General features: G+C 34.5%; 2 protein-coding genes across 13 annotated transcripts in view; one reads left to right on the top strand and one right to left on the bottom strand.

The window, feature by feature from the left end:
* yki (Transcriptional coactivator yki) overlaps nucleotides 1-25,780 on the top strand; it is a 63,570-nt gene that overhangs the window by 32,346 nt on the left and 5,444 nt on the right. Inside the window, exons 2-5 of one of the 4 annotated variants that reach the window (XM_074135758.1) lie at nucleotides 8,479-8,609; nucleotides 13,585-13,758; nucleotides 16,726-16,892; nucleotides 24,791-24,971. In XM_074135758.1, coding sequence (XP_073991859.1) covers nucleotides 8,479-8,609; nucleotides 13,585-13,758; nucleotides 16,726-16,892; nucleotides 24,791-24,971 — 653 coding nt within the window. Of the gene's footprint in view, nucleotides 1-8,478; nucleotides 8,610-13,584; nucleotides 13,759-16,722; nucleotides 16,893-24,790; nucleotides 24,972-25,780 lie in introns of all 4 variants that reach the window. The other 3 variants (XM_074135757.1, XM_074135760.1, XM_074135759.1) reach the window with 3 other exon arrangements.
* Nucleotides 1-25,780, bottom strand: part of ACOX1 (acyl-CoA oxidase 1) — a 73,974-nt gene that overhangs the window by 46,795 nt on the left and 1,399 nt on the right. For 6 of the 9 annotated variants that reach the window (XM_074135750.1, XM_074135749.1, XM_074135747.1 and 3 more), the window contains exons 2-9: nucleotides 25,280-25,464; nucleotides 20,771-20,970; nucleotides 19,757-20,034; nucleotides 15,766-15,937; nucleotides 13,935-14,105; nucleotides 12,058-12,224; nucleotides 10,185-10,314; nucleotides 2,523-2,692 (exon numbers count right to left, since the gene is read on the bottom strand). The gene's annotated coding sequence lies outside the window, so the exon portion shown is untranslated. Of the gene's footprint in view, nucleotides 1-2,522; nucleotides 2,693-10,184; nucleotides 10,315-12,057; nucleotides 12,225-13,934; nucleotides 15,290-15,765; nucleotides 15,938-19,756; nucleotides 20,035-20,770; nucleotides 20,971-21,795; nucleotides 21,816-25,279; nucleotides 25,465-25,780 lie in introns of those variants that run through there. The other 3 variants (XM_074135751.1, XM_074135748.1, XM_074135756.1) reach the window with 3 other exon arrangements.

The raw sequence follows: 25,780 nt of genomic DNA, 5'->3' as shown, positions 1-25,780 counted from the left end.
CCTCGTTATACTATTTCTACGTCCACTAATTTCCTCTTAGCCTTAAACAATCATTTTCATAATTTTTCTCTTCGGTTTTTTGATCACAAGATAAAGGTACTTCCGGGCGATTTTTCGTTTTTTGAGTCACGAAGGATGCAAACACACTACAGAAAGTCCTGGACCATCCGTCACTATTGGACACTCTCATGTTGGGTTTATTTGTGCGCCTACGGATGGTGTAAGTAGGTCTTTACATTTACTTAACAACTTCCTGCTTGTAGTCATAAATTACGAAGGACTAGAAGGTTAGAGACAGAGAATTAATAAAAGATTAATGAATTCTTTCATTACTGAAGTTGGTATCCTTGACATCATGACAGAACTGTTATTTCACTATTGTTTACGTCCTCTAAAAAAGTGAGGCAGAAATGCTGCGTTTGGCGAGAACCCTTCAACGACAAGAGATTTCAACAAGTTGAATCCGTCGGAAGGTTTGATGAATGGTGTTCTGGAGACGTGGAGAAGGATGGCCCTTATTGTGAATACTGCAAAATCAGATTCAAGATTAGATGAAACGTCTGAGGGAATAAATTCAGCTATTTGTGGAAAGCCCAGTTAGACGTTTTACTGGCATAATTTGATCAATGGAAAAGTGAAAGTAATTACAAAAAACATTGAAAACTGATGGGGCTTTTCCGCTTCAATCCCGAGACAGAAACGGGCAAACAGAGATATTTGCAAAGCTAGCTTGAGCCATTGCTATTTTTAGGATGTGCTAGATATTGTTATTTCTTAAGGAGTGCCTAATTTCTTCTTTTGAGCACTACCCCCTCAGAGGAGCCTAGGGCATCGGCAGAATAAAACTTAAGTAAGCCCCCAAGCATTTCCTCAAGAGAACAGCTCCCTTAGATTTCTCTAATCCTTTTATCACCTGGTTCCTAGAGTGACATGTCCAGGTATCTAGCAGAGCACTTCACTGAATTAGCCCGTAATAGATTTTTCTCAAGCAGTCCCCTGTATTCTGGAAGTTTAACCGCCTTTTGTCGAAAACGGCAAGACTCTTCCGACCACTGGCAAGGGAAAATAGTCCAATATATTGTTCAAGAAAGGAGCTCACTATGTATCAAAATACTTGCCCTGCTGGTGCCGCAGTCACTCAACTTCAAATTACAATGACTCTTAAGAGAGAGAGAGAGAGAGAGAGATGATTCTCCTTGTTTTTTTCTTTTTTGCAGGGGCTGAAATTCCCCTTCACAATCTGTATTTTATAGCGTACTTTGCTTTTAGTGAACTGAAAAAAAAAAAAAAATCGCCACGAGTTGCGAACGTGTGAGTATCAGAATGAACAGGAGGAGATGACGTGAGCAAAACAGAAACACATCTTGTTGGGAAAAACATCCGCCCCAGTGTTTGTTGCCAACATTTGCCTGTAAATCATCAACACTTGAGAGCAACTCTATTGGTAGCAATATAATCAGAAGAGTGGGAGCGAATTAGAAGTAGGTGGTGGCTAGTTTAGTTGGGAAAGAAAATAGATTTAAGAATACCACACAATCCCTTATAAAGTCTCCATTCAGCCTTATTTACTTTCTCTTTCTTGCCAGAACAAGTATTCGGATCGTGCTCAAGTTTTTTAAATTCGAGTTTTCATTTACAATAACAAGTTTTTTGAGCTCAGTATGAAAAACAACATGTGCACAACCTAAAAATTTAAAAATCGCAACAATTTGAAAGTGTTTTTTTTTTTTTGGAAATTTTAATGCAATTTCTTTTATATAATCTACAATCATAAAAAGGAATAATGCACCCAAAACATTAATAAACTCTTTAATATTAGAGGAGCTCTGAGGGGAGGAGTAATCCAGGAAAGAAGGAATAAAAGGGATCGGATGTTGTCCTTTAATCCTCTTAAAGTAAAAAGTCGGTCATTATACCCGATCAGAGGAGAAAATTAAAACTAAGTTGGAAACTCAAGATTATTCTGATGACTGACCTCATTACAGAACATCTGAAAACACCTTCACTGGGGGGAATTCTTGAACTGAAACCTCTGGGTATGCTTTGTCAGGAAGAGTATTACGAAGCTATCTAGAGGTTGCGGTACTGGACCTAGTAAGAAGGAGAGGATCACCTAGGTGATGGCAGAGGTTAGGACGTACAGATAAGTTGGAAAAGGACCATCTTCCTGAGAACCATCTCAGATTCTAGGATTTCTCCAATATCCCGTTTTGGAGGAAATGCTTTAGAGAATAGCCTAATGCGAGGAACACAGATCTAGGATATTCGCAGCGCACTATACCTTCCCCAAAAAGAGTAAAATTTGAGAAAATAGGGCAGTTTTTTTTTTACTGTGATTTGAAGAATTAGAACAAGTTACGATTTCACAATGTTGAGAGATTCTGATAAAGCACGGCGTAATCAGAGTTTGCGTTTAATAAAGTAACTTTTGATTTAGGGCACCTCGAATACTTATTTTGAAAATTTGTTTACCATTAATTTAATAAAAAAATAAACACCAAAAAGCAATCAAAAAGACTTACTTTTTTTTAGGTTTTAATAATGGTACGCCAATATCTTAAATTCACTTTTGTATTGAAAGGCCAGAAGTTTTTCCTGTTCACTGCCAGCCTCCGAATCGATGCAAGCTGGACTTCAACCCGGATCTGAGTCCAATAACCTAATAGTTCCTCTCTCTTATAACCCGATGTGACTGTAAAAATATTGATCTATTTAATTTAGGTATATTCACAGTTAATCATTACAAATAAATATCTTAGAAGCTAAATTTATTACTTGCACTGATATGAATACAATATATATTCATTTGGAAGTACCAACACTTATTACATTCCTGGAGTTTTTAATTGACAATATGACGAAACAATTAGTTATAAGGGGATTGAATCAATTCCAAGAGGTCTAGGAGGAAAGTTGTACTCCTTCAGGTGGTACAAATACCACAGAGCTGATTAGTATCGAATGCGTTTTCCTGACCTTGCCTGTGGAAGTTCTGGGGATAGTCTTGTTTGGTAGGACGGTAGCTACGAGGGTAAAAGTGAAGTTGACCAGGTTTATGGATAACCATTATCTAAGATGTTTTCCATTAAGTTTTAAACAAGGAACTTGCCCAGGAAGAGCCCTCTTAGGAGGAAAGTACTAAGGAAAGAAATGTTCGTAATTGTTGAGGGTGAATGGATTGGCGGATGTGAGGAAGTGCGTGAGGGTGCGAGCGCGTGAGTCTCCCAGACCTGAGTCTGCGTAGAACATACAGGAAGTCTGATTGCTGACCACAATGTAGGACCATCACTCCTAGTGAGCAACCGGCCACTGTCTCTCATTTATCTTCGGAGTTCCTGGTGGCCTCGGCGAGCGCGGCGGCCAGCGGGGTGTTAATTTTGTCAGCATTCTAGGCGGTGCTACGACATTAAGGTTTGGTGACTGTTACAGTCAGTCACTGAGGAGCCTTGAGAGATAGTGGCGCCCTCTGGCTATCTTACACCCACCACTACTTCTCTAACTATTACTGGTGCTGCTATCTTGAGGTGGGTGTTGTCTCTAACGTGTCGTGAACTCCTTGTGGTAGTTTTATGTTTTGTCGCCGGCTCCTACTCTGTACTCCCACTACTTCTTTTAGGACTTTTATTTCTTGACAACACTCCCTTTTCTCAGGAGTAGTTAAATTTAGAAATACTGATAGAGAAATAATAAATATATAAATAGCTTGTATTAAACGTAATTTCTTTTCTTTGTTTATTTTTAATTTAAGGCGCCTCAGAATCCGAGGTCATTGGCGCCTGGAGCCTTTTTCTGCGCATCACCGGACTAAGAGCTGGTGGCGTTTTTGTGCCCGCATGGGAACTGAATCTTTGCGTTCTGACCCCAGTAAAGCTAATCATTCCTTCCCCTTACGGGCACTAATTGTATTCTGCAGTTTTTAATAGACAATTATGATGAACCAATTAGTTGTCAGGGGAAGGGATCAATTCCAAAAAGTATGGAGAAAAGTTGTATTCCATCAGAGGCAGATTGGATCATCTCAAAATGCCTGCGTGATACATTGCTCTGATCACTTCCCATTGATTACCAACTCCGAAAATTTTAGACAGTAAGTCTCAAATTAATTCAAAAATCTTTCAACACAATCATCACTTCACATTGTGTCTCCGAGACATTTTAAAACATTCTACAACTCACAAGAAGTAGCAGATTAGATATTTTAAATATACAAATATATATACAATTGTTTTATTGTGTTTTTTCAGTAAAATATCAAGGTGATCTAGTGACTTTTTCACAGAAAATGACTTTAATGGGTATTATCCAAAGCATTGTGAACAGAATTTCCATCTCGGCTCAACAACTCACTGAAGTTCACACTTAATTCTAAGTTTGAACTTTTCAATATTTAAAGTTTTTACTTACTCTTACAACTAATTAGAAGAAGTGGTGCGATCGTGACAAAATTTATAAGAAAAGGCAACACAAAATAATAGCATCCAATAATAACTAATTTTCATTTTCCATCTGACCATATCCCTTGCATTTAAATTAATTTGAAAATTCACTAGTAAATAAAGATTACACGCTAATGCACCCATGGTAGGCTAGTACGTGTTTGATGCAACGAATTTTCTCAATGGAAAGTAACAGAGCATTTAATAGATTTTTTTTTTTAGTTCGAATTGATTAGTGAATGAATCGATTCCCTGGCAACTCGCAGATGTAGCCAAAACCGAAAGATTAGTCACAACTGAAATGAAAAACTGCGCAAATGCAGAAGGCTGCGAAAAGCATCAGCTTCTGGTCTAATCCTTAAACGTTCATGCTTCATCTATTCGTAAAGCCCATAATCAAAACTAAAGCTGCAATTTTAGCTAAAATATGGGCAATTTTAAATGACCAATAAAAGCTGTTTGTGTGAAAGTAATGTTTGGCTGGGATACCCGCAGGGACGCCCCTAAGGAAGTGGCTAGTCCACTTTCCTTTACGGGTCTGTAGAGTAATAAATCATTTTTCTTTTCACAGTCCTACGTAATCGCTACCTACGCCCATTATCTGTCCTTAGAATCAAATGCTAAACATTTGAAGTAAATTAGAGATTTATTAATGACTGGGAGTAAATGAAAGTCATATTTTTGGCCTCAAAAGACCTCAAGAAGTGTACTGCCCGCAGAAAACCCAAAAATAGAAGACCGGTCGCCACAGTTTCTGTTACTAGTTGTAAGTTAAAAGGAAAAGTCGTTTGTGTGTGTGTGTGTATTTTACGTAGAATTTATTACCCAAAAATATTACGTAAAGAATTAAAAAAAACAGTAAACATTGTTGTAAACAACGCAAAAATTAATGTTTTCATTTTTTTTTTTTTTTTAAATTAATTAGGTAAACATTAAAAATATTAACAATAACAACAGGTACAGTCGTCACATCACAATTTTTACAATAAACATAAAAGTAGAAATAAAAGTAGACAAAACTGTAATCAATCAAAAAAATATGATAAAAGATTTGTTTTTGAACCGTTACCAAGGTTACACCAAGATGTGAGTCATCTAGTTTGGTATGTAACAGTATTTTTTTATTATCACACATAGCACTCTGTCGGCTACTATGGTAACTATTCTAACTAAACATTACCGTAACTTTATTGTCATTGCAATTGATTTTAAATATAGTGCCATAAAAGTTGGCGTCATTTTAACTTATGGCAAGAAGGGTAACAAATAATTAACATTCTTTGGCCAATTCCAATCGGAAGCCGACAGTAACTGTGAATACCAACCAATATGTTGGGTTTTTTTTTCCAGCCCTAATAAAGGAAGACGGTTAATGTGCAAACAAGACCAATAACACAATAAATAAATACTAATTACAACGTTTATATATTCATTTTATTGAACTAATCTCGGCTAGAAACGATAGAACTTCATAAAAGTAATTAATTCAAAAAGCAATGTAAAAAATTTGGTGTAAGCACCCTTACAACTTTATCTTTCAACCATTCTCGAAGTACTGACTTATCCCAAAGGAACATAACAAACACCTCTGTATGCTAAACAAAAAAATCACCTACGTCACGCATGTAAAAATTACCTTTAGCTCTCCATCACGTAATATTAATGAGAATAAAGTGAATTAAACTTAATTACCGAGTTTTAGAGGGACGAGAAGGGTTAATTCTTCAAGGATAATTGGTTTTAGGGAGTTTCAGGGAGGACCTTCCTTCTAAAAGCATTTTTGTTGACATATTGTAGTGACTGCAGTAATCAGGTGAAACTTAGCGAATACCATGTTTGACCAAAATTTGTAAGTTAATACTTTAAGCAGGAGAAAAAACTATGTTAAACTTAACTTAGCTGTTTTTTCTTTATTTTTCTCACTCCGACTTTATCGTTGGGAAAACCTAAATTAGATTAACAATGTGATAAGGAAAATGTATTACTAGAAAAAGCTAAGAGTTAAAAGAGTTATTACAACTAGGAGAACTATCGGTCTTCACTTAACAGCCAATAATAACAAGGTTGTTTATCTAAATTCTCAGTTAAAACAATTTATCAGAATTTACATGAAATTACTTTCAAAGCTTTTAATACTTTTGTGATAATGTATTCTTTTTTTTTTTGCTAAAATATATTTTAAGATGAAGTGAACAAAAAAATCTATACGCTTCATAGTGAATTTACAGTAGGGACACTGTTCGGGAGGAACCGAAGTCACGACGAGAAGATGCACAACTCCTCTTATTGCAGCCAGGAGCTTTTTAATTACTTCTCCTCACATTTTGTTTTTTCTTTTTATGATGTCTTTTGGCAGTAAAGTTAGGCTTTCAGTCTAAGTTTGTACTGGTACTTCGCTGGATTAGTAGTAAGTGATAGAGTTCGCTGGCTGATTTCAACTCTAATCCAATGGCGACCCTTATGGCCAGCATGCTACATTCAACTTTATTCCCTAACCGCTACTGGTCAAGAAAAATGTATATTTAATATTAAAAAATGATAGATCAAAAAACATTTGTCAAAAATTTTGAATATTCGTAATAAAAAAATTCAATTTAGATAATTATCCTCTGAGACAACAGTGAATTGTGTAGTTAAGAGAAAATTAGATCAACTAGATTTGCTCTTGATTGTCGATCCGAACGTGAGGTTTTGGAACGAACGACGACAATCACGTAAAAAAAAAGGGTACATCTTGAGGAGGAAAGAGATATTTTTACGATAAATCGAAATATCACCAAGAAGAGTTCGATGAAAAAGAGAAACTGGATGACGGGTCGTGATATTCAGATAGACCCGACAAATTTAAAAATGTCCTAAATGAATCTAATCATTATTTATTCGTTAGCCATCTTAAATGATCGATCACATTTATGGAACTCCAGTTATTTACTATTAAGAAACTAAAGTTCCGTAAAAATTAGATTTTAAATTCGTCAATCTATTTATGAAAATCTACGCTCACTAATATCTTTAGTGCCAAGTTGCCCTTTTTATAGCTAAACAAGTGTTTCTAACTCTCAATAAATATATAATTACATATTTATTCAATCGTTATTACATCATACATTATGCAATATAAATTATTCACCTAATGAATAACGGATAGTTAGTATTATTTTCCGTTGTTATATAACTGTCGATAGTAGATGTTAATCAATTCGTTAAATATTCACAAACAAATTGTCAAGGGCACATTTTTGCATCGGTTAGTATATCTGCTTTGTATTTTTACGATTTTTGCTTTTTTTTTTTAATCTACTATTTTAACTTTTTCATACCCTAATCTTTTGAACTGATGCTACCATGGGTACTGGTGATAAAGCTTTTGAACACATCCAGCCATCAGTACATGCCACTTCACTTTAATCGATTTTGTACATTCTTGTTTCATTAATCGATCCTTTTGGGTGCATTTTCTCGAAAACGGATCCAACGGATCTACTGTTAACTTCGGATGGTTACAGCACTTATGTAGATCTATAATGTATCGTTTCTCTCCAGCACTATTTATTAATAATAATTTATGCTCGTTAAAAAAGAAGTGAAGCCGTCGCACAGTTTTTTATTTTATTTTCCTCATTTCAGGGAGCCGTAGGGCCTCGGGACCTGTTACGCTTCAAACTGAACTCTCCGACAATGATCTTGCTAGCTCCTACCTTTTAGTTTAATCTCGCTTCTTTAGTTTCTTATCAACACCCAACCAAAGCACACCTTAATCGCAAAAGCCATATCTATATCCCCTATCCAGACTATCCTCCACGTGAGCCACAACGTCGTTGGCCATGTGACCTCTCAATAACTTTGCACCTGGCTTCTATGTAGAAGTTCCGACGCGGTGGATCGCTTCATCAGGTTACCCTAACAACGGCGCTAAGTCTCACAGGACAATTGCAATTGTAAACATGTAAATAGTGAATAATAGCAAAATCACAACCCAACAATAATGTTGCTCTAAAAGAACTATTTCTAGACTCCTTCTTATTCACTTGTTTCTTTACAGCCACATCACACAGACCACAACGTGGGAAGATCCACGAAAAGCGAATGCAGTAGTACAACAAAGAGCTTCAGATTTGCTGAATGCTGCAGCAAGTTCTCCTGGCCATTCTACGTCACCTCAACCACATCAAGGTTAGTTCACTTAATTTTATTTTATTTTATGCCTAGCATGTATTTTATTAATCATTTTTCAGTGTAGTTTTGCGTTTATTTATTTTCTAAAATCGCCAAATATTTGTAATAGTTCTTTAAAAATGTATTAAAGTGTATGTTCATTGGAAGTCTCTCTGAATAAAGATCATCCTTTGGTTCCTTGCTAATCTTAACGGAATATTCAGCTTGAAACTTTCTAAGTCTTTTTGTTTTCGAAATAGTTAGGCTGCAGTCTGATCTCGAACGGCCCAGATCTCTTACTCAATCGCGGCAATTTTACCAACTTTGGGTTGCCGTTCAGGTCAAATCATCTCCCCAAAGTTCCAGATCCTACCACAGGCAGCATCACCTCTTTCCATTTTCTTGGCGGTGTTCTTCTATCCCGCTGGGGGGATCCGTTCTCTAACCATCTCTCTGGCCATCTACAGTAGGCATCCTTCTAAGATGTCCGTAACACTTTTATATTTTCTTTCCTATACTCTGCTCCATCATTTCCGTTACTCCCAATCCCTGTCTGACATTCCCATTCCATCTTTTCGCGTTTTTTGAGATATTCTGAATTCATTTTACCTGGGAAAACTCAGATTTGCAATTCGTCATGGTAACATTTCCACTTTCAGCGGATAATAGGAAACAAAGAAGTAGAATATATTTTCCATCTGGCTTTGAAGATAATGAAAGATTCGAAAATACCTCCGCTATAATAGAGAACTCTAAACAGAGAAAATCCAACTAGATGAACAACTTAGATAAATCTATTCAAATATGTTTCCATAATTAACTAGCTTTTCTGGATTAACTACGCATATTTTCCCAAAATAATAATGATGCTATTTCTATTCATAGTAACTGAATATTTAACTATAAGTTTTTACCTTAATAACCTCATTATATGAACAGACAGATTAGATTGCCTCGGTCTGTGAAACACTGTAAATAGCTACATCCCTAAATACATAAATAACCAAGAAAATTAGTTGAGATCTCGTTGTATTTTTTTTTTATAATTATTATTTGGCCGTTCGACTAAAGAAAACAGAACCAAAATAAAGCTTAAACTTGGTATCTCGTGTTTTATTATTTTTCGCTTTTGTCATTAAAACTGTGAGACTTTGGGAAATTCAAGTTTTTAATTTATGGATGTTGATGAAAGTTATGTCTGATGGAAGGGAGATTTTTCTTTTACTGATGCGATTCCTTTCAGTTTTTCGCGATTTCCTCGATCGTGACTCCAAAGATGTTCTTTAACTTCCAAAAACTATTAGTGCACCCATAAATTTTATTTGAAACTTTTTTTTTTATCTCCGAAAAAATTGGTTTAAGGGTTATTTCAAGAAGGGATTTCAATTTTAATGAGACTCGCATGTTGAATTTGTAATCGGAACTGCGGCAGTAGTTTGGCAACATAGAGAGAATAAATTCAAAAACGTTAAATCGCTAGAAACGATAAATTTTACAGAAACGTAAAACCAGAAGAAACACTCAAAGTGGTTCCATCGATCTACATCCGTTATTGAAACTCTCTTGCAAACACATGTTTAATGGCAGACTTACCTCCAAATCTTTCAGCAACCTGTGGTCGTCAATGTACACTGTGGGTAACAGAGTTTCTTCTTAATTTGGAATTCTAGTTTTTGACCAGGAATACGCACGCCCCGTTTGTAGTTTCTCTGGATTCAGTGACCTGCGTTAAGTAAAAGATCATTACATTATCAGCAATTTTCGTATTTTTTTTTTTGTAAATTTTTAGTCACAGAAATTGAAAACTGAGTCACATTATTTATTCTAAGGTAATAAAAAAGTACTTATACGAAGTCATCTGTCCTGAGGAGACTTTTCTTCTCTGATTCACCACTTACATCGCTTCAATCTCCATTAAAGAGTGGGAGAGATTAGAAACCAAAGGCTGATTTACTACTGCGCTTCTCAAGAACAGAGAACGGCGTACAAGTAATGAGTGCAGGCCTGTACAGTTACCAAACACTAAGAAATGTAGCCTTATTTCCTTAGGTTCTCTCTAAACGGAACTAGGAAAAATACTTCAAATAAAGTGGCGAATAAAGATGCGAGCATACCATACTAATTTTAAAGAAAAATGAAAGTCTTCCGTTGAGGGATTCCGGGATTTCACTTTACCATTTCGAGAAGAGGTAGTAAAAAAAGATGGCGGTTAGAGAATAATGGAATCCTAATAATAATAAATATTATTTAGAAACCATTAAATAAAGTTAGTAAATATTTTATTTTAATTACCATGTATATATGTTAGATAAACAGTAAGAATTAGTTGGAACTGCCCCACATTATACAGTCGGCCGGCCCCGTATTATTTTTGGCCATCTCCACTAGACGTGGCCCTCTCTCCCGCCTTCCTATTAATGTTTTCTTTGGCAAGTAAATAAAATAAAAATAAATAACAGTCAGAAATGAAATTATTTTTTCAGTCTACAAAGAAATGGTAACTCGGCATATTTATTTTCAGATTAGAAGAGCAAAAAATTAAGAAGAAAACGGAACAAATCAAAACAAAACAAAAAATTCTAAAATCCCTGACATGAGTTATTGAATAACGGTTACAAATGGTTTGGTTCCAGTCTTTAAATTCCTTTGATATACAAACTTGTGCCAAAGAATTAGTACCACCCAGAAGAAAGAAAAAACAAAGTTACAGGCTTGAAACTTACTCATAGTGTAAACTAACCTGAGTAATACAATTATTTAAGTTGGAAGGGAGGGTTCAAGAAGTTAAATAAAGCGCTTCAACAACATGGTTAACAATACGTGAGAAATGAGCTGATAGACAAAAATCTTATTAGATTTGCAGTATCTTTGATTTTATCCTTATCCTGTCGCAGCATGCACATTTATTGTATCAGAGATCGATTAATCAGTTTGGTGTAGAAATTTCGACTTCACTTACTTCACCGTCTTGCACTACACGTGCTGACTGTCTAAGGGAGGTTACTTAGTGTGAATGTGTGTTATTGAAAAAGATAATGAATTGTAAAACATTTGTATATATAATGATTCATTAACATTTTGAATAACCCCCAAACTCACCATGTAACCTTCCTCACCGAGTCACTCGGTCAGAAAGGTATTGCCAAACGGAAACGATAGAAGTCGTGAACATGGTTTGGGATGCAGCAGTTAACATGCATGCTACAATAGATAAAATCAAAGATAAGTAGATGTTCTCTTTGTACTATTTCATCCCAAGTTTGCTGTAGGGTTTTAAGCTCCGACCTCTTTCGCATGGTTTTATTAGGTTAACGAGTAGGTTATCTCAAATTTCCACAACATGAAGTCCAAGGAATCTTGTTGTAAGATGGTTCCAGCTTGATCATTCAACAAGTGTAGAGCAATTAACTATGACAATTACCTGGGGAAAAAAACGCCATAAAATCTATAACAATTATATATTTACCTCATTATATCTTCAAGTGGTGAAAATGGGACCCAACATCTTCTCTTTTTCCAATCCTGTAACCAGACTCCAGTTCCAGGATGGCTGGACCGGACCATCTCTGGGACCATCAAAGTAACGTCACTGCGCCATTATTGTTCTTTCATTAATCCCTTGTGGTCTTCTCTCTAAAATTTAACACTAATTTATTAGTTCAGCCGTTCTAAACCTCAGTTGGAAGATGAGTCCAGTTTGATCACAGAAAGGAATGCTGGAATCAGGAAGTAATCAAGGAAGTTATTAAGTGCTGACTTCATTTTTTACCAGTTCAAAATTAATTTAGAACCAATAATAAACTCAATGCCCAGAGTACAAAATTAATTAACGTTTCCATTATATTTTGGCATGACAGGAAATGAGGAGGACAATAATCTGGCTTTGGCTAGTCACTGCATCTCCCCCTCCTTAACAGAGGAAATCCTCCAGGAAGATTGACTCAAGTACAAAGAATGAAGAGCTGTAAAAACTGAGTTAGGGGTTTCTCCCTTAATAACTGCGGTTGGTCGTACCAAGATGCTGGGTATTACCGCTTTTTAGCGAAGATAAGTCTTACCAGATTCTGAGATTTCTCAGACAAATTTAATCTGGGCGAAGTGTTGCAAAGGGAGACACAATAAGTACTTGGAAAATTGCTCCTCTCTCCAATAGACTCTTTTTTTCACTACACTATCTTTTCTTTAAATTTTCAATTCAATTCAATTCGATTTTCACAATCTCTCTTTTAATATTATAAAAGAAAAGGGAAAATTTAGGCTAATTAAACAAAAGTTTATTTAAAACAAAGAAAAGGAAGTGTGTACAAAAGAATATATAATCTTATATACTTTTAATGCTTGTGAATATTATTAGGAAAAAAAAAATAATTTAAAGAGAAATTGCGTATTTAAATATTTATAAGAATAACCTTTCAAGCATAACAACTAGCGCGCTAATGCAAGATCCTGCATCTCTACGTTTCACCTTTCCCTTAGACGCTTCGATTAATAAAAAGTAACTTTTATGTTTGCTTTAATCACCTCTAGAAACTTCACAGCCGGAGACTGCATCAATATCTCCACTTATTTAAGAGATACATCGCGACAAAATGAGGTGTAATGTTCCCCTAACCCACAATGTCCGGGACTAGACGGCTCATCTTTCACCTTCCCTCAAGGTACAAATTGCAGGTACATTTGTTGGAAAATTAAAGAAAAATGTTTTTATCGTAAAGCGATTGTATCCCGGAGCTTTCCTTTTATATGTTGGTGATCGAAATCTTGGGAAATTCATTAATTTCCATTTCTTTTAAAGTGGTCAATGGCCTGTAATTTTGAAGGCCCACAGTTCATCATCTTTCCTATATCCAGAGAATTGCGAAATCAATCTTCTTCTTCTTTTATAGGATGATATTAAGAAAACTTTTTTCTTTTTTTTCTTAGATAAAAGCAAAAAAACAAACAAAATTTTCAGGAAACTATAGTTGTACGAGTGTATGTGTGTGTGTGCCAGGTAAGAACGGAAGTGCAGGAAGTGGAAGTGGTAGCAATTCCGGCACCAGTGGAGCGGCGTCCACAGGTCTAGGACCATTGCCTGACGGTTGGGAACAGGCGACCACCGCAGAAGGAGAAATTTATTTTATTAACCACCAAACAAAGACTACCTCGTGGTTCGACCCAAGGATACGTGAGTATTGTAAAACTGAATTGGTTTCAAAAAAAAAAAAAAACAATTAAAATGTAGCTCCGTTAAAGTAGTTCATTTTTAAATTATTTTCATTTTAAATAATTTTAAAAAAAAAAAAAAAAAATGATCATTTCTCTTTGTATAAAATTAAACCTAAATGTGGATGCAATAGTTACCGGAATCAGGATGTTCTTCTGGACCATTTCTAAGGAACCTATTTTTCTTTTTTCTTTTCTTGTCTTCAACTTTGAAGAACTTGTCTAACTGTAAGCCGTGCAACATAATCTCCAAATATTTCCAGTTTTCATATCAAATCACTCATTCCATAAAGAAACCTTGATTCAATTCTAGAAAAAACAATAAAAAAAGAGTTATGGACAAATCATGGTACTCCAGTGTTAATCTGTACAAAGGAATTAAAGATCGTTGCTTAGCATACTGCCAATTTACCCCTGATTAGTATTCACAGACTTGGTTATCCTCACCTCTTCGAATCACCCATTCATGTCTAACTACATGTTAGCCTTCATACTTGTAAGACGACATTAAGAGTAAAGAGCTCTGCTATTTACTGAAATTGTTGCCCTCCCCCCGCTACATAAGAAACAATGAAAGAGTACAATGTAAACCGTTAGCCTTCTAGTGCTCACCGATTACCTCAATAAGACGGAAACTTTATCAATTTTGTTACCTATTACGCTAAATTCTTATCTAAATCCCCTGTTCATAAATTTATTCTTCTTCATTGTAGTTTTACAAATAGTAGAAAACTAATTATTGTATTATCGGGCATGTTTTCAATTTGGAACCTTCTTAGAGCTCTTGGACTTCTGTAATATATACTCTTTCTGATATTGACCTGGAGCTATACCTTGGGCTCTTCATAGACAAACCTGGGATCAAAAGACTCACAAAACAAGCAATGAATAAGCTGACTACTTGGACGATGATCCAAATTACCAACGAAAATTTAAATACTAATTTACAGTACCACAATCAAATCAATTTGAACTTCAGGCTAGAATTATGGGAACAGTCAAACTGACTAACGTTCGATCTATTCAGATAAGTTAACCCGACGGTTATTAACAACTCCTTTTTACCTATTTCTTCAAAAATCTCGCCAATTTAAAACATTACACTATTAAACATTACCTCTTACTGTTCCAATGCCTTTATACCCAGAATCTGCATCTTTTTAAAAACCTTAACAATGCATTTCGTCGACTAAATAGCCAATAGCCACACTATTTCCATAAAGTCTGGTTAGAACTTGCGATATCTTGAATAGAGTGCTAGCACTAGATAGTTTCGCTTCTCCTGCTAATTTAACTGAATTCTTCTTCTCTTTAATTCTTTTTCTTTATCAACTCAACCGTCCCACTTAAATTAATAAGTTAGACGTTGGAGAATCAATAATTTTTCAATCAGGAATTTCTCGCCGTCTCCTACTTCTACCACACTTTTATCCAGACAAGACTTTGGTGTGGTCAGAAAGTCCAAGGAACTGAAGTTTCCCCAAAAGCGCACACATTGTGTATCCGGCTTTTCTATCGGGTATTTGTTATTAATCCAAGGATTGAGGGAAGTTATAGTTATTCCTGGTCGATAGTGTTCCTGTCCCCAAATCTTAGCAATCGATTACCAAAGAAATGCATATATTCGCGGAATAAAGGAGATTTATGGCAGTGCTTGCCATTAAAAGAATCTCTGGCAAGTACGGATTTCTTAAGAAAGCCCTTTTTCCTTGGTGGTAATCTTCCCTTTGTTAGGCCTACAATGAATAAACAAGCTCTTTGTTTCTTTTTTCGTTTCTAAGCTTTGGGATTTATTTGACAATAACAAATATTACTAGTTAAGTATGCTGCTGTAATGTTTGATAATTTCACCTAATCGGAGAGCTTCAGAATATCTCATCCCTTAATTACCCTTAATGATAATATAGCCCTAAATGGCTGGTCACATCAAGCTGCATTTAAGATTATTAAACTAGCTAAAATTACTTACTTAAGTTAAAATTGCAGAAAATGAAGCCTGGCTTCTAATTTCGCGTAGCTTCTGATTGCGTTATCGACTCCAAAATTCGAAAATAGAGTTGATCTTCTGTAATTCCCTTAACTGTTATTTGAGTGTTCTTGGTTTATTTGAGCTTACCTCTTTGTTGTGCACTTATCGTCTCCTGGAAAGAAAACTTCTACTATTAGTCGAAAATGAATCCTCTTGGCCAGACCGCGGTATAAAGATAATAAGAACTGTAGTGTCTATTTCAAGATAAGTGGTCCAACTTTATGATCTGTTCTTATATCTATAAAATAGAATCGAAAGTTAATTTTCTTTTATGTATAATTCTGCTTAAATGGAAACTTTTATAAGTTGATAAAGCTTTAAAGTTCATTTTTATTACAATATTTTTTTCGATATTAGTAAAAATAATCTTACGTTTAATTACAAATAGATAATCAAAGTTTTGTTAAAAATTTACAATGCTCAAGCAAGAGAACTGTTAAAGAACTTTCAAAAGGCCAGTGCTTAGTAATAATTTAATTAGGTAAAAAAAAAAAAATTAAAAACAATAAAAATAGTTATTATCATAGAAACTTAATTTAAACTTTAATAAACTTAATCCAGTAGCGAAACTTTCATTCTAGATTATATTTTAAATAAATAAAATAAAAAATAGTAATTTGCACACACACACAAATATTTTTCTAAACTTATTTATTAATAATATAGTTTTTATTGCGCCATTAAATGATTGATAATTAAAAATAATTAAAGTGTCTTTAATTTTAAATAAATCTTATAATTTTAAGAGCTAATTTTTTAAGTTGTGCTTTAGTTAAGAATTGCTTTGTTTATTTTTAATTTTTTTAAATAATTTGAAACTAATGATTGATTATTATTTTTTTTTTAAATTAATCTCTCTTTTTTTATTTCTTTTTGTTTTTTTTTTTTCTCTTGCAGCAGTCCACTTACAGAGGGCCCCCTCAACAACGGGAGCTCTGCCGTCCTGGCTGCAACCAGTGGTCACCCAATCGCAGACTCTGCAGGCTACTCAACAGAAACTAAGATTACAATCTTTACAAATGGAAAGAGAACGACTTAAAATACGACAGCAAGAAATTATGAGACAAGTAAGTTGTTATTTGGTTGATGTTTTCTCTTCTCTTCCTAGGTGTTTTAGGGTTCTTAACCTCATTTTTATATAAGGAAGAAAATTGCTCAAACGGAGCAATTACCTCTTCACTTTTTCGAAAATGGTTGTTTACGGTTTTCTATAAACTTCGTATTGGTAACTTGGTTACTTGTATTGGTGTAGACCTTTCTGTAAGGTTACATTTCACTGTATTGTACGGTTTTACAAACTATAATGTTGGTAAGAATTGGAATATGAAGCAAATATTCCGAGTTTGGAGAATATTAATGAGTTCGAACCTTGATGACGTAGTACAAAGAGAAAGTCGTGCGAGTGTAAAAGAATACCTGGATTTAATTGTCATGACAGTTATCTTAACGCAACGTTCTCTGATTGGGAGCAGATACTAATGCCGGCGTACTAAACTTAAGAAAACATGATTTCTTAAAAATAAAAATAAAATCAACTAAAAATTATGAAGATTTCCCTAAAAATTGTATTGCTACCGCGCGAACTGTTATTGCCGTCCTAGGAAACGAGCAAATCGCAGGCGGCTGTCGTTCATTGGAGGCAACTAAGTGCCACTCTTGAATTTATGGTGGCGCTGAACGTTGTCTTTTCCATTAACTTAAGAAACTTTGTTAACATTAATTATTCTAATCGAATTGTAAAAAAAGTAAAGTAATTACCTATTTTTTCAATTAGATGTCGTGGACGGGGGCGACTAGCAAACATACAATAAATTTCTTTTATTAACCATTAAATAAAATCCAAGGCTTAGACACCGGGAATCGAACCCAGTACCGCAATATATGTTATATTAGCTTCGCAGGTCTCCCCTCTAACCGCTCGGCTACCGAGGCGCCCAATATTTGCTTGTTAATTTCTTTCAAAATTAATAAAAATATGGGAAAAAAAAAACAATTCGTAGAGGATACTCTCTTCTATGTGACTGCACGCGTTACAAACCCGCGCGGGAAATGGCAATGTAAAGCAATTATCGTATCACGGGGAAATCCCAAGGTTCAACTTAACCACCTGTTGCTCATTTCCTTTTCTTGCCAACCATTAGACACGAAACACTTAACTTAGTAAAGTAGAAAAAGGGGGAAAAAATAAAATAAAGGCACTTAAAAGTGAATATTTGATTGGTTTGCCGCTTCTATCCCGCCTAAAATATCTCACATGTTGTTAGCAACGTGAACGTGACACATCTTTTCACAATCTCTTCGGTTAAAATAGTGTTGAAATAAAAATCAATAATTTTATTAATCATTACGCATTGTTGGCAGTTTTATTGTATTGCACCTTTAAAGGAGTTTTATTACATACTCTAGTCGTACAGTGAGTAGTGGTTCCACATTTTATCTAGACAATCATCTAGGAGTCGAAAGATGCGTTAAAAATCTATCCCGGGTATCACTGCGAATTAATTTACTTAGCACTTCTTCATACCTCATAAGAGGAAGTAGCTTGCTGTAGCACAGTATGATAGTTGAAGCTCCTCGGTACACTGTTAGACTTCGAAACAAAAATGGTACAAGATAAAACCATCAAATCAATACCATCTGTAGCACTATGCTACATCAGTGGAACGGTGAACAATTTCAGAAAACAACAAATGGATACACGACTGCTTAAGAATGTTTTGCTTTTCCGAACATCTACCTAGTACCTAACCAAACTTCAAGGTTTATAAAAGTTCCCAGTTACAGAAAATATCTTACCTAAACAAGTGCTAAGTTGCCTTAAATTAACCTGATTTCTCACACTAGATTTTTTGCTTTATTCATTTGCTATTAAATTGTAGTATAAGGCCATCTGTTGCCTGTGATTATTATAGCATTCTAATGAAGTCTAACGCTAATTATATTTCAGCATATATTATGCTAATAATCTAGAAAGTATTCACTTTACTAATGGTTTAATTAATAGAGTTAAATGGAGACTTTTCACCTATTCATTAAAGTCTCAATTCATTGGTCCGTATCTTCTTTTGAGATCATTCTTTTTTGTAATGTATGTTACTGTCTCATTTGAATGCAAAAGAAATTAATTCCGTTTAAAATAAAGTGAGATTTCAACTTAAGAGTTTTTAAAGTACTTATAGTTGATCCTCGATCTTCAGTAACTTTCTCATCTTAGCCAAATCTAGTTTTCTTCTTATTCATTTCCCGCCTTTTTTATGTTTTTAACCGTTGCTCAGTTTTTCTTTTCCTTCCTTTCGATTAATTGGTTTTATTAATTAAATAGTTGCAATCAACTACCTATGCAGACCCATCTTACAGCTGTCGCCGTTAATGTTGATAGGCTCTGCAATACCCGCAGAGAAACTACGATTCTGTGGAAGTGCCAGTATTCCACTTCCCCAAACAAAATTACTGAAGTAAACGCGACTGCGTTAAATATGCTTCGATTTTGAAATATAATTTGTCTAAAAAATTTGATAACTTTCAAAATTGTTCAATCTAATTGAATGTTTAAAATTGCAATTTTCCTTTTCTTATAGGTTATCTTTCACTTAAGCATAGACTAAGGGTTTTCTACTTATAACTAGGTTTTGAAAAACCCTCTTAAAGTTTTACTAAAACAGGGAATAACTAAAAGAGAATGAGCAGATGAAGGGGACGTGGGTTTGGCTGACACACACACCCACGCAAGAGTCTATTAACAGAAACGTTTGGACCAAACATCCTTCCCCGCGACCGTCTTATCCAAAATGATCTCTTTCCATTCTAGTCTCTGGCCATACAGGCTAATAGCAAGTTTTTCTTACAGAAAACTGTTGCATCCATTTTCACTTGCCTCCTAAAAAAAAAGGAGGGGAGACGTTTAGATTTATTCAATGTTTTTTGAGATTACCTGAGTCTGAGAAAAATTCTTCTAAAGATGTAATGACTTCTTTTAAAATGGGTCGTCTGTTCATTAAATTTCACATAATGGCTGATGGATTACATCTAGAAACACGTCTTCAGCTTTTGGAATCAAAACAACTCCCATCTTACCCAGTTCCAGCTTTCATTGGTGTATACGAAGATAAGTCTGGACTGTCTGAGAGCCCTCAGAGAAGAAAAGAAGTTCAGTGCTGTAAAGTTCATCTGTTTTTTGCTTTTTAGTCTGACTGGGTTTTCGAGGATTATCTGAAACAAAAACATTGCTAGATATTTCTGACGATATTTTTGCTTGCATTCTATTTACTTGTGGTAGTAAAGTTCTAAGTTACTAAAGAATTCTCCTGGAATAAATAACTTCTCGATGAATTAGATGATTCCATGTAGAATTTACCTCAAAACCAGATGCTTTCTGTGGTCAGTAAGTAAATTGAAAAAGTGATTATTCAAGTTAAATGGAAAACATACCATTTTTTAGCTCTGAAAGTAAAATATTTTCTACTTTTTCAGATGAATATTTCTTCAATACGCAATTTTACGGAATTCGTTCTTACAGAGTAGTAAACACTTGAAAATAGTAACAAAACAAATACTGAGGAAGTTACAAGTTATGATCTGGTTCAAGCAGTTTATTTACTTTACTGCAAACTTAGTATTTAAAAATGCGGGAATAGGTACATAAAATTATGAAACATTATGTGATAGGATTTATTAGCCATGAAAGGTTTTTTTGGACATTTTTTTCACATAAGACGAGATCGATCCCTGGAAGTCTAAATCGACAACATTAACGTGATAGAATGTGATGATGGTTCCCTTAAGCATGAATATGGAGTGTTGACATAAGAATTATTTGTGAATGCCCAAGAAACTAATGGGTGTTCAGTGCGATTCAAAGTACCCACTTTTGTATTGTACTCAAAATGGAAGAGTTCTGAGAAGTGTTTGATTAGTGTATTTGTTAGTACTAATAAATGGGAAATACCTGTTACAATTGAATGAACGTTGGTTGCAGATTGATAATGACGATGTGATGTCCTGTCTCCAGTTTGTGGAACTTATATCCGAACTTGCGCATATCCAGCGCGAAAGAGCCATGGTGTTGGTTCTTAATTTCACCAAATTTGTTTTTCGTTTTCCTTCTGGTTTTTCTTGTACTTTCATTTTGCTGGTTACTTTCTCGGACTATTGTGAAAAAGTATTGCAATTAAACATAAACATTAATGCCAGATTTTTCTGGAAATATCTGTACAATGGACTCTTAATAAGAAAATTATGTTTTCTGCACTTTGTGTGAAAACACATGCATATTATCTCAACACTATTTAAACAATAGTAATTAGCAGATTATGATTTTCGATTGCTGAAAAAAGTGGAACTTATATTTTTGTAAATTTATAAATTTTATGCACTCTTATTAAGTGATTGGGACATTTGTGAACGTGCAGATATGAAATTAACTTATTTAAGATTTTTATTACTTTTATCTGTTGAAAGTCTCATAAAAACTCATTTCACAAGAAAGTCTTCGCGTTGGCAATGCTTTATATCGAAAGAGATATCTTGAAATTCTTTATTTTAATTAGAAGTTATAGAAAATTCAATACCATAAAAAAAAAGAAAAAGGATGGATCCAATAAGGATATAAAGAAAACATTTTGTAACAGCATTAAAAAAAGTTCACCTTAATTATTGCAACAGTATTATTATTAATTTCATCAGAGTAAAAACTTAATTTGTAGATCTGGTAACAACCCTATTTACCATTAAATAACATTAATACTAAACAAATTTAAATGAACTGACAAAGTTGCACTTTTTTCGAAAATCAAATATTTTAGTGTCAGAGGCAAACAACTTGGTAGAAATTGTAATATGCTGGCATCAATGAGATAGCTGAAAATGTGGTTACGATTAAATCGCTGATCTTCTCTGTTTCAGCAAGCATATTTTACTGAATGGTTGCAGATTTTTCACGCAATAGAGATTAGTTCAACACTTTGTACTTACTTTTAATGCCCTTACAACATTCACATGACCAACTACTCTTACTGACTGATTGAGGGAGGTTATATGTTAATATAATGTTAACCACCTCAGAGAAACATTTTTCTTTAATTAGTAAAATAATGATAATAAAAATTAATATATAATTAAGCTTTATGTTTATTTTGTGTATAATTAATGTTTGGCAATCATAAATTTGAAGTTTCATTTTATACGTACAATGCAAGGGGCGCAAATTTTGAATTGGCGACACTAAATTATTTTCATTTTTGCTAGAAAATAATAGTTGAATTGAAAAATTATTTATTTTCTTTTAAGTTTATCTCTAATATTTATATCAAAAATAAAATAAAAAAACGTGACAAAAAGAAATAATTATAATTTTTTAACCTAGTTTTTTAAGTTCACATTATTGCACTCTCCAAATTTATTTGATTAGAAAATAAGTGCACTTCATACATCTAGTTCTTGATTTCAATGTTAAAAGAGTATAAGGATTTACGAATGTTTTACATGATTTGACAGCTAAAAAACGGTAAAATTGAATTAAAAAATTAATTAATTGATAACTATAGATTTTTTCAAAATTTGAACATATCTTTTTTCTGTTGATGTAATTAAATTTGCTGTAGCTAAAAGTTGTGAAACATTTCTTGAAGATGGCTTAGAATTCTATTTACAATTTTGTAGTTAAGGATCTCACTTGTTATGGACTTTTCATTCTAATGTAAACTACATTATAATTTTCATAGAAAATGTGTTTTAAGGCCTTAGTTGGATTGACTTTATACATCGTAGCATGCATGTTTGTTATTTTCTGACTCATTTTACCTAGCTATCTGCGACACACTATACTTTCTGATTGAATTATTGTTTATTTTTCGCGTTATGTTGGCATCGTCAGTGAGAGGAGAACCGATAACTAAATGTTCTACTATCTAGTCGGGCTACAAAGCGGTAAGTTCAGGAAATCTGCACTTAACACGGCGAAGGTACTTCTGAAACTTATGACCCGTTAACAGCCTGAAGCAGGCAGCCTTTACTGGGTCGAGCATTGGGTTTTAAAGAACTTGTCAACTTTTTTCGTGGCCTTGTTTTTCCATTTATCTCTCTACTTGCCATCTACTATTACCTACGGAGCGACTCTTAATGGGACAGGCTTAAATGAGTGTCCCTTCAAAGCTCAAGACTATAGGCATTCCCACGGATTCCAAAGTTGCTGACATCCGTTAGTGATTCACTATTTTTCCAATCTGCAGCACTTTATGAATCAGTAGTTTACAGTTGGTCCCTTAAGCCCCCACACTGGGGATGTAAGCGCTTCGGAATAACCGCTTGCAGTAAGGGACTAACACAGGTCTTCCTCGGACGATTTGTTTTTTATTTATTATTTTAGAAACATAATAAATGGAGATAAGACTCTTTAGAGCGTCTAATGAATGAAACTATAAACCAGAAACTTAACAGCAATAATTAAATCATAAATCATATTTCCTAATCATCTTTGATTACAGTGTTATTTTCTCCTTGGCACCATTCTATTTTTCAGAATTCCTATTTTCAGAAGCCCTGATAAAGCCCGAATTGTTGGGCACCAATATACAAAGAATTTGCCTCTGGCCATTTGCAGAACATTTTACTCCTTAATTATGTGTCTTAATTTGGTTTTCTGTAAATGATAGCATGTTCGTCTGTGAGAATAAAGCTACTGCTGGTTAGTTTCAAGCGTCGGTACTTGACTAGACTGAATTATGAATGCCCGCACGGCCCTCTATAACTGCGTTGTCCAGACCCCCACTATATTTACCGGCACACAGAAATGTTATAGAATAAACTGAACCTCATCGACTACACACTAAAACCTTACTAGCAGCACGTCCAAAAATAACCTCTAATGCTGCTATATTTCTTTCACCTACGCAACGTACACATACCGTGTAATCAACATTTCGCTTTGGTCCCACTCTAATACTCTATATCCGTTTTTAGTCCAAAACAACATTCCCTCCACATTCAAACTCAATAATCGACAATTTAAGTCTAAAACTAATGATGTTGGCTTTTTGAACACTAATGCCGCTTAATATTAAGCCCGGAAGTTATTTTGGTTCAAATATTTAAATCTTTTGCGAATTTCCTAATCATCTAAACGATTCCTTAAGCGCTAGTTTTTCGAAACCATGCCGGCTAAAATAAAAATCGACCATAATGATTCAAATATTCCTCGAAATAAATGACTGTAGTAAACCTTCTCTTGAATTATATTTTCATCTATGAGACAATGGTTTCATTTTCTTCAATCTTCCCCAGCAGTGCTTCAAAAGAGACCATGGTCTGTGAGATAAAGGGCACTACAGTAAAAAGAAACTGTCATCTTCTTTGACAGTCAAGCCTATCTTAAGAGTTTTAAGCGGAAGAGGTTTAGGTTTTAAATATTGTATTTAAGTCCGTAAGGCTAAGCTGGGAATCAAGAGACAAAGCCATAAGAGCGAACAAGGAGACCGATTGGTTGGCCAAGGAGTGGACTTCTATTCAGCCGAAAGATTACAATTCCTCATTCAGAAAGTTTTAGAATCCTGCTTACTGGTTGGAAGAGAAAATATCCTAGACATAACTAGAGTTTGCTACAATTTCTTATAGAAATTCACTTGGAAAATGGAACTAAGGGGGAAAACGGTATCGGTACCTTGGTGGCACAGTAAACCTCCTCTAGTTACTTAAATCTAGCGACTTAAAATCTCCCCCGAAAATTGAGGATTAGGATTTGAGTTTAAGATTCGGTAATGTGATAGTCCTTGAAACCAGTTTATTGTGCCTTCTGGGGGTCTAGTAGGGAAAACTTCCCACAAAGTACAGGTTTTTCCCATTTTTATTTAACTAACATCTCTTCCAGAATTCCAAACAATCCATATCACCGAACAATCATATCAACATAATCAAATAGGATATAAGAAACAAATTATTATAAAATGATAATAACTAATTATGTTTATTGCAGCAAGAACTGATGTTACGCGATGCACCTGCCACAACTGGTCTAGATCCATTCTTGCCAGGTGTTACGGACCATTCTAGACAAGAATCAGCAGATAGTGGTCTTGGTTTAGGAAATTCATATTCGCTGCCTCAGACGCCAGATGATTTTCTGACATCGATGGATATGGACGCTTCAGTTTCTGGTAAGAGATTTTTCTTAATTTAAATATACTATTAAACTATTGTGAAATAAGAAATATATGAATTGAACTTAAATTATCTTATTTCGTGGATCACAGGCCTTCGACTTTAAAACATTACCGTTACTTCAGGGGCGTTCAGTAAATATGGAAATTTCTCCAGCATGCGTTTTTGAAAACATATTTCCATACAATTCGTAAGCCTTAAACCAATCATTCTAAGATAAGTCTTCAAAAAAAAACCTCATAAATTATCGAATTATCGATTCTGCAAAAAAAATTAATTTTGCTCAGAGAGTTAAAAGGCGTACCTGAGGCTAAGTTGGACTACTTTAGATCGATGTTCAATAAACAGCCAAAAAGGCGAAATTTCAAATGTAAGGCCTCCTATGGAAAAAAGTCTTGCTGGTATATTTGTCAGTTCCATGCAGCGAAATATTTGAGTTAGACTCCATTCTGGTCTACTTAATCGCGTTCACCAGTCTCTGCAGAACTTCTGGAAAAACATTTCATTTTTATTTTCTCTTATTTTTAAATGAAACCAGTTTTAGGAGTAAGAGCTGGATAATAAGAAGGAAGAGTTTGAGAAACAAAGTTTCATCTAATTGTAAATTCTTAGCATTTGAAGGCGCATTGGTTGTGCTGGGGTTTGAATCACGTTCTTGATCTTCACTTTTGTTACTTAACAAAAGAAATTCATGTTTTTACCGCGTGTAAAAGATTGTTCACTATCCGCTCTTCGCCCGAGACGTCCATCATGTAAATAAGAACTGTTTAAAAAACTAAAAATTACTTCACTTTTAACTTATTTG

Source organism: Rhodnius prolixus, unplaced genomic scaffold (genome assembly GCF_049639745.1).
Source record: "Rhodnius prolixus isolate KJV_2025 unplaced genomic scaffold, Rpr scaffold_5, whole genome shotgun sequence".
NCBI lineage: Eukaryota > Metazoa > Arthropoda > Insecta > Hemiptera > Reduviidae > Rhodnius > Rhodnius prolixus.
Note: the sequence above shows the minus strand (reverse complement) of the source record. Positions and strands in the feature narration are given on the sequence as shown.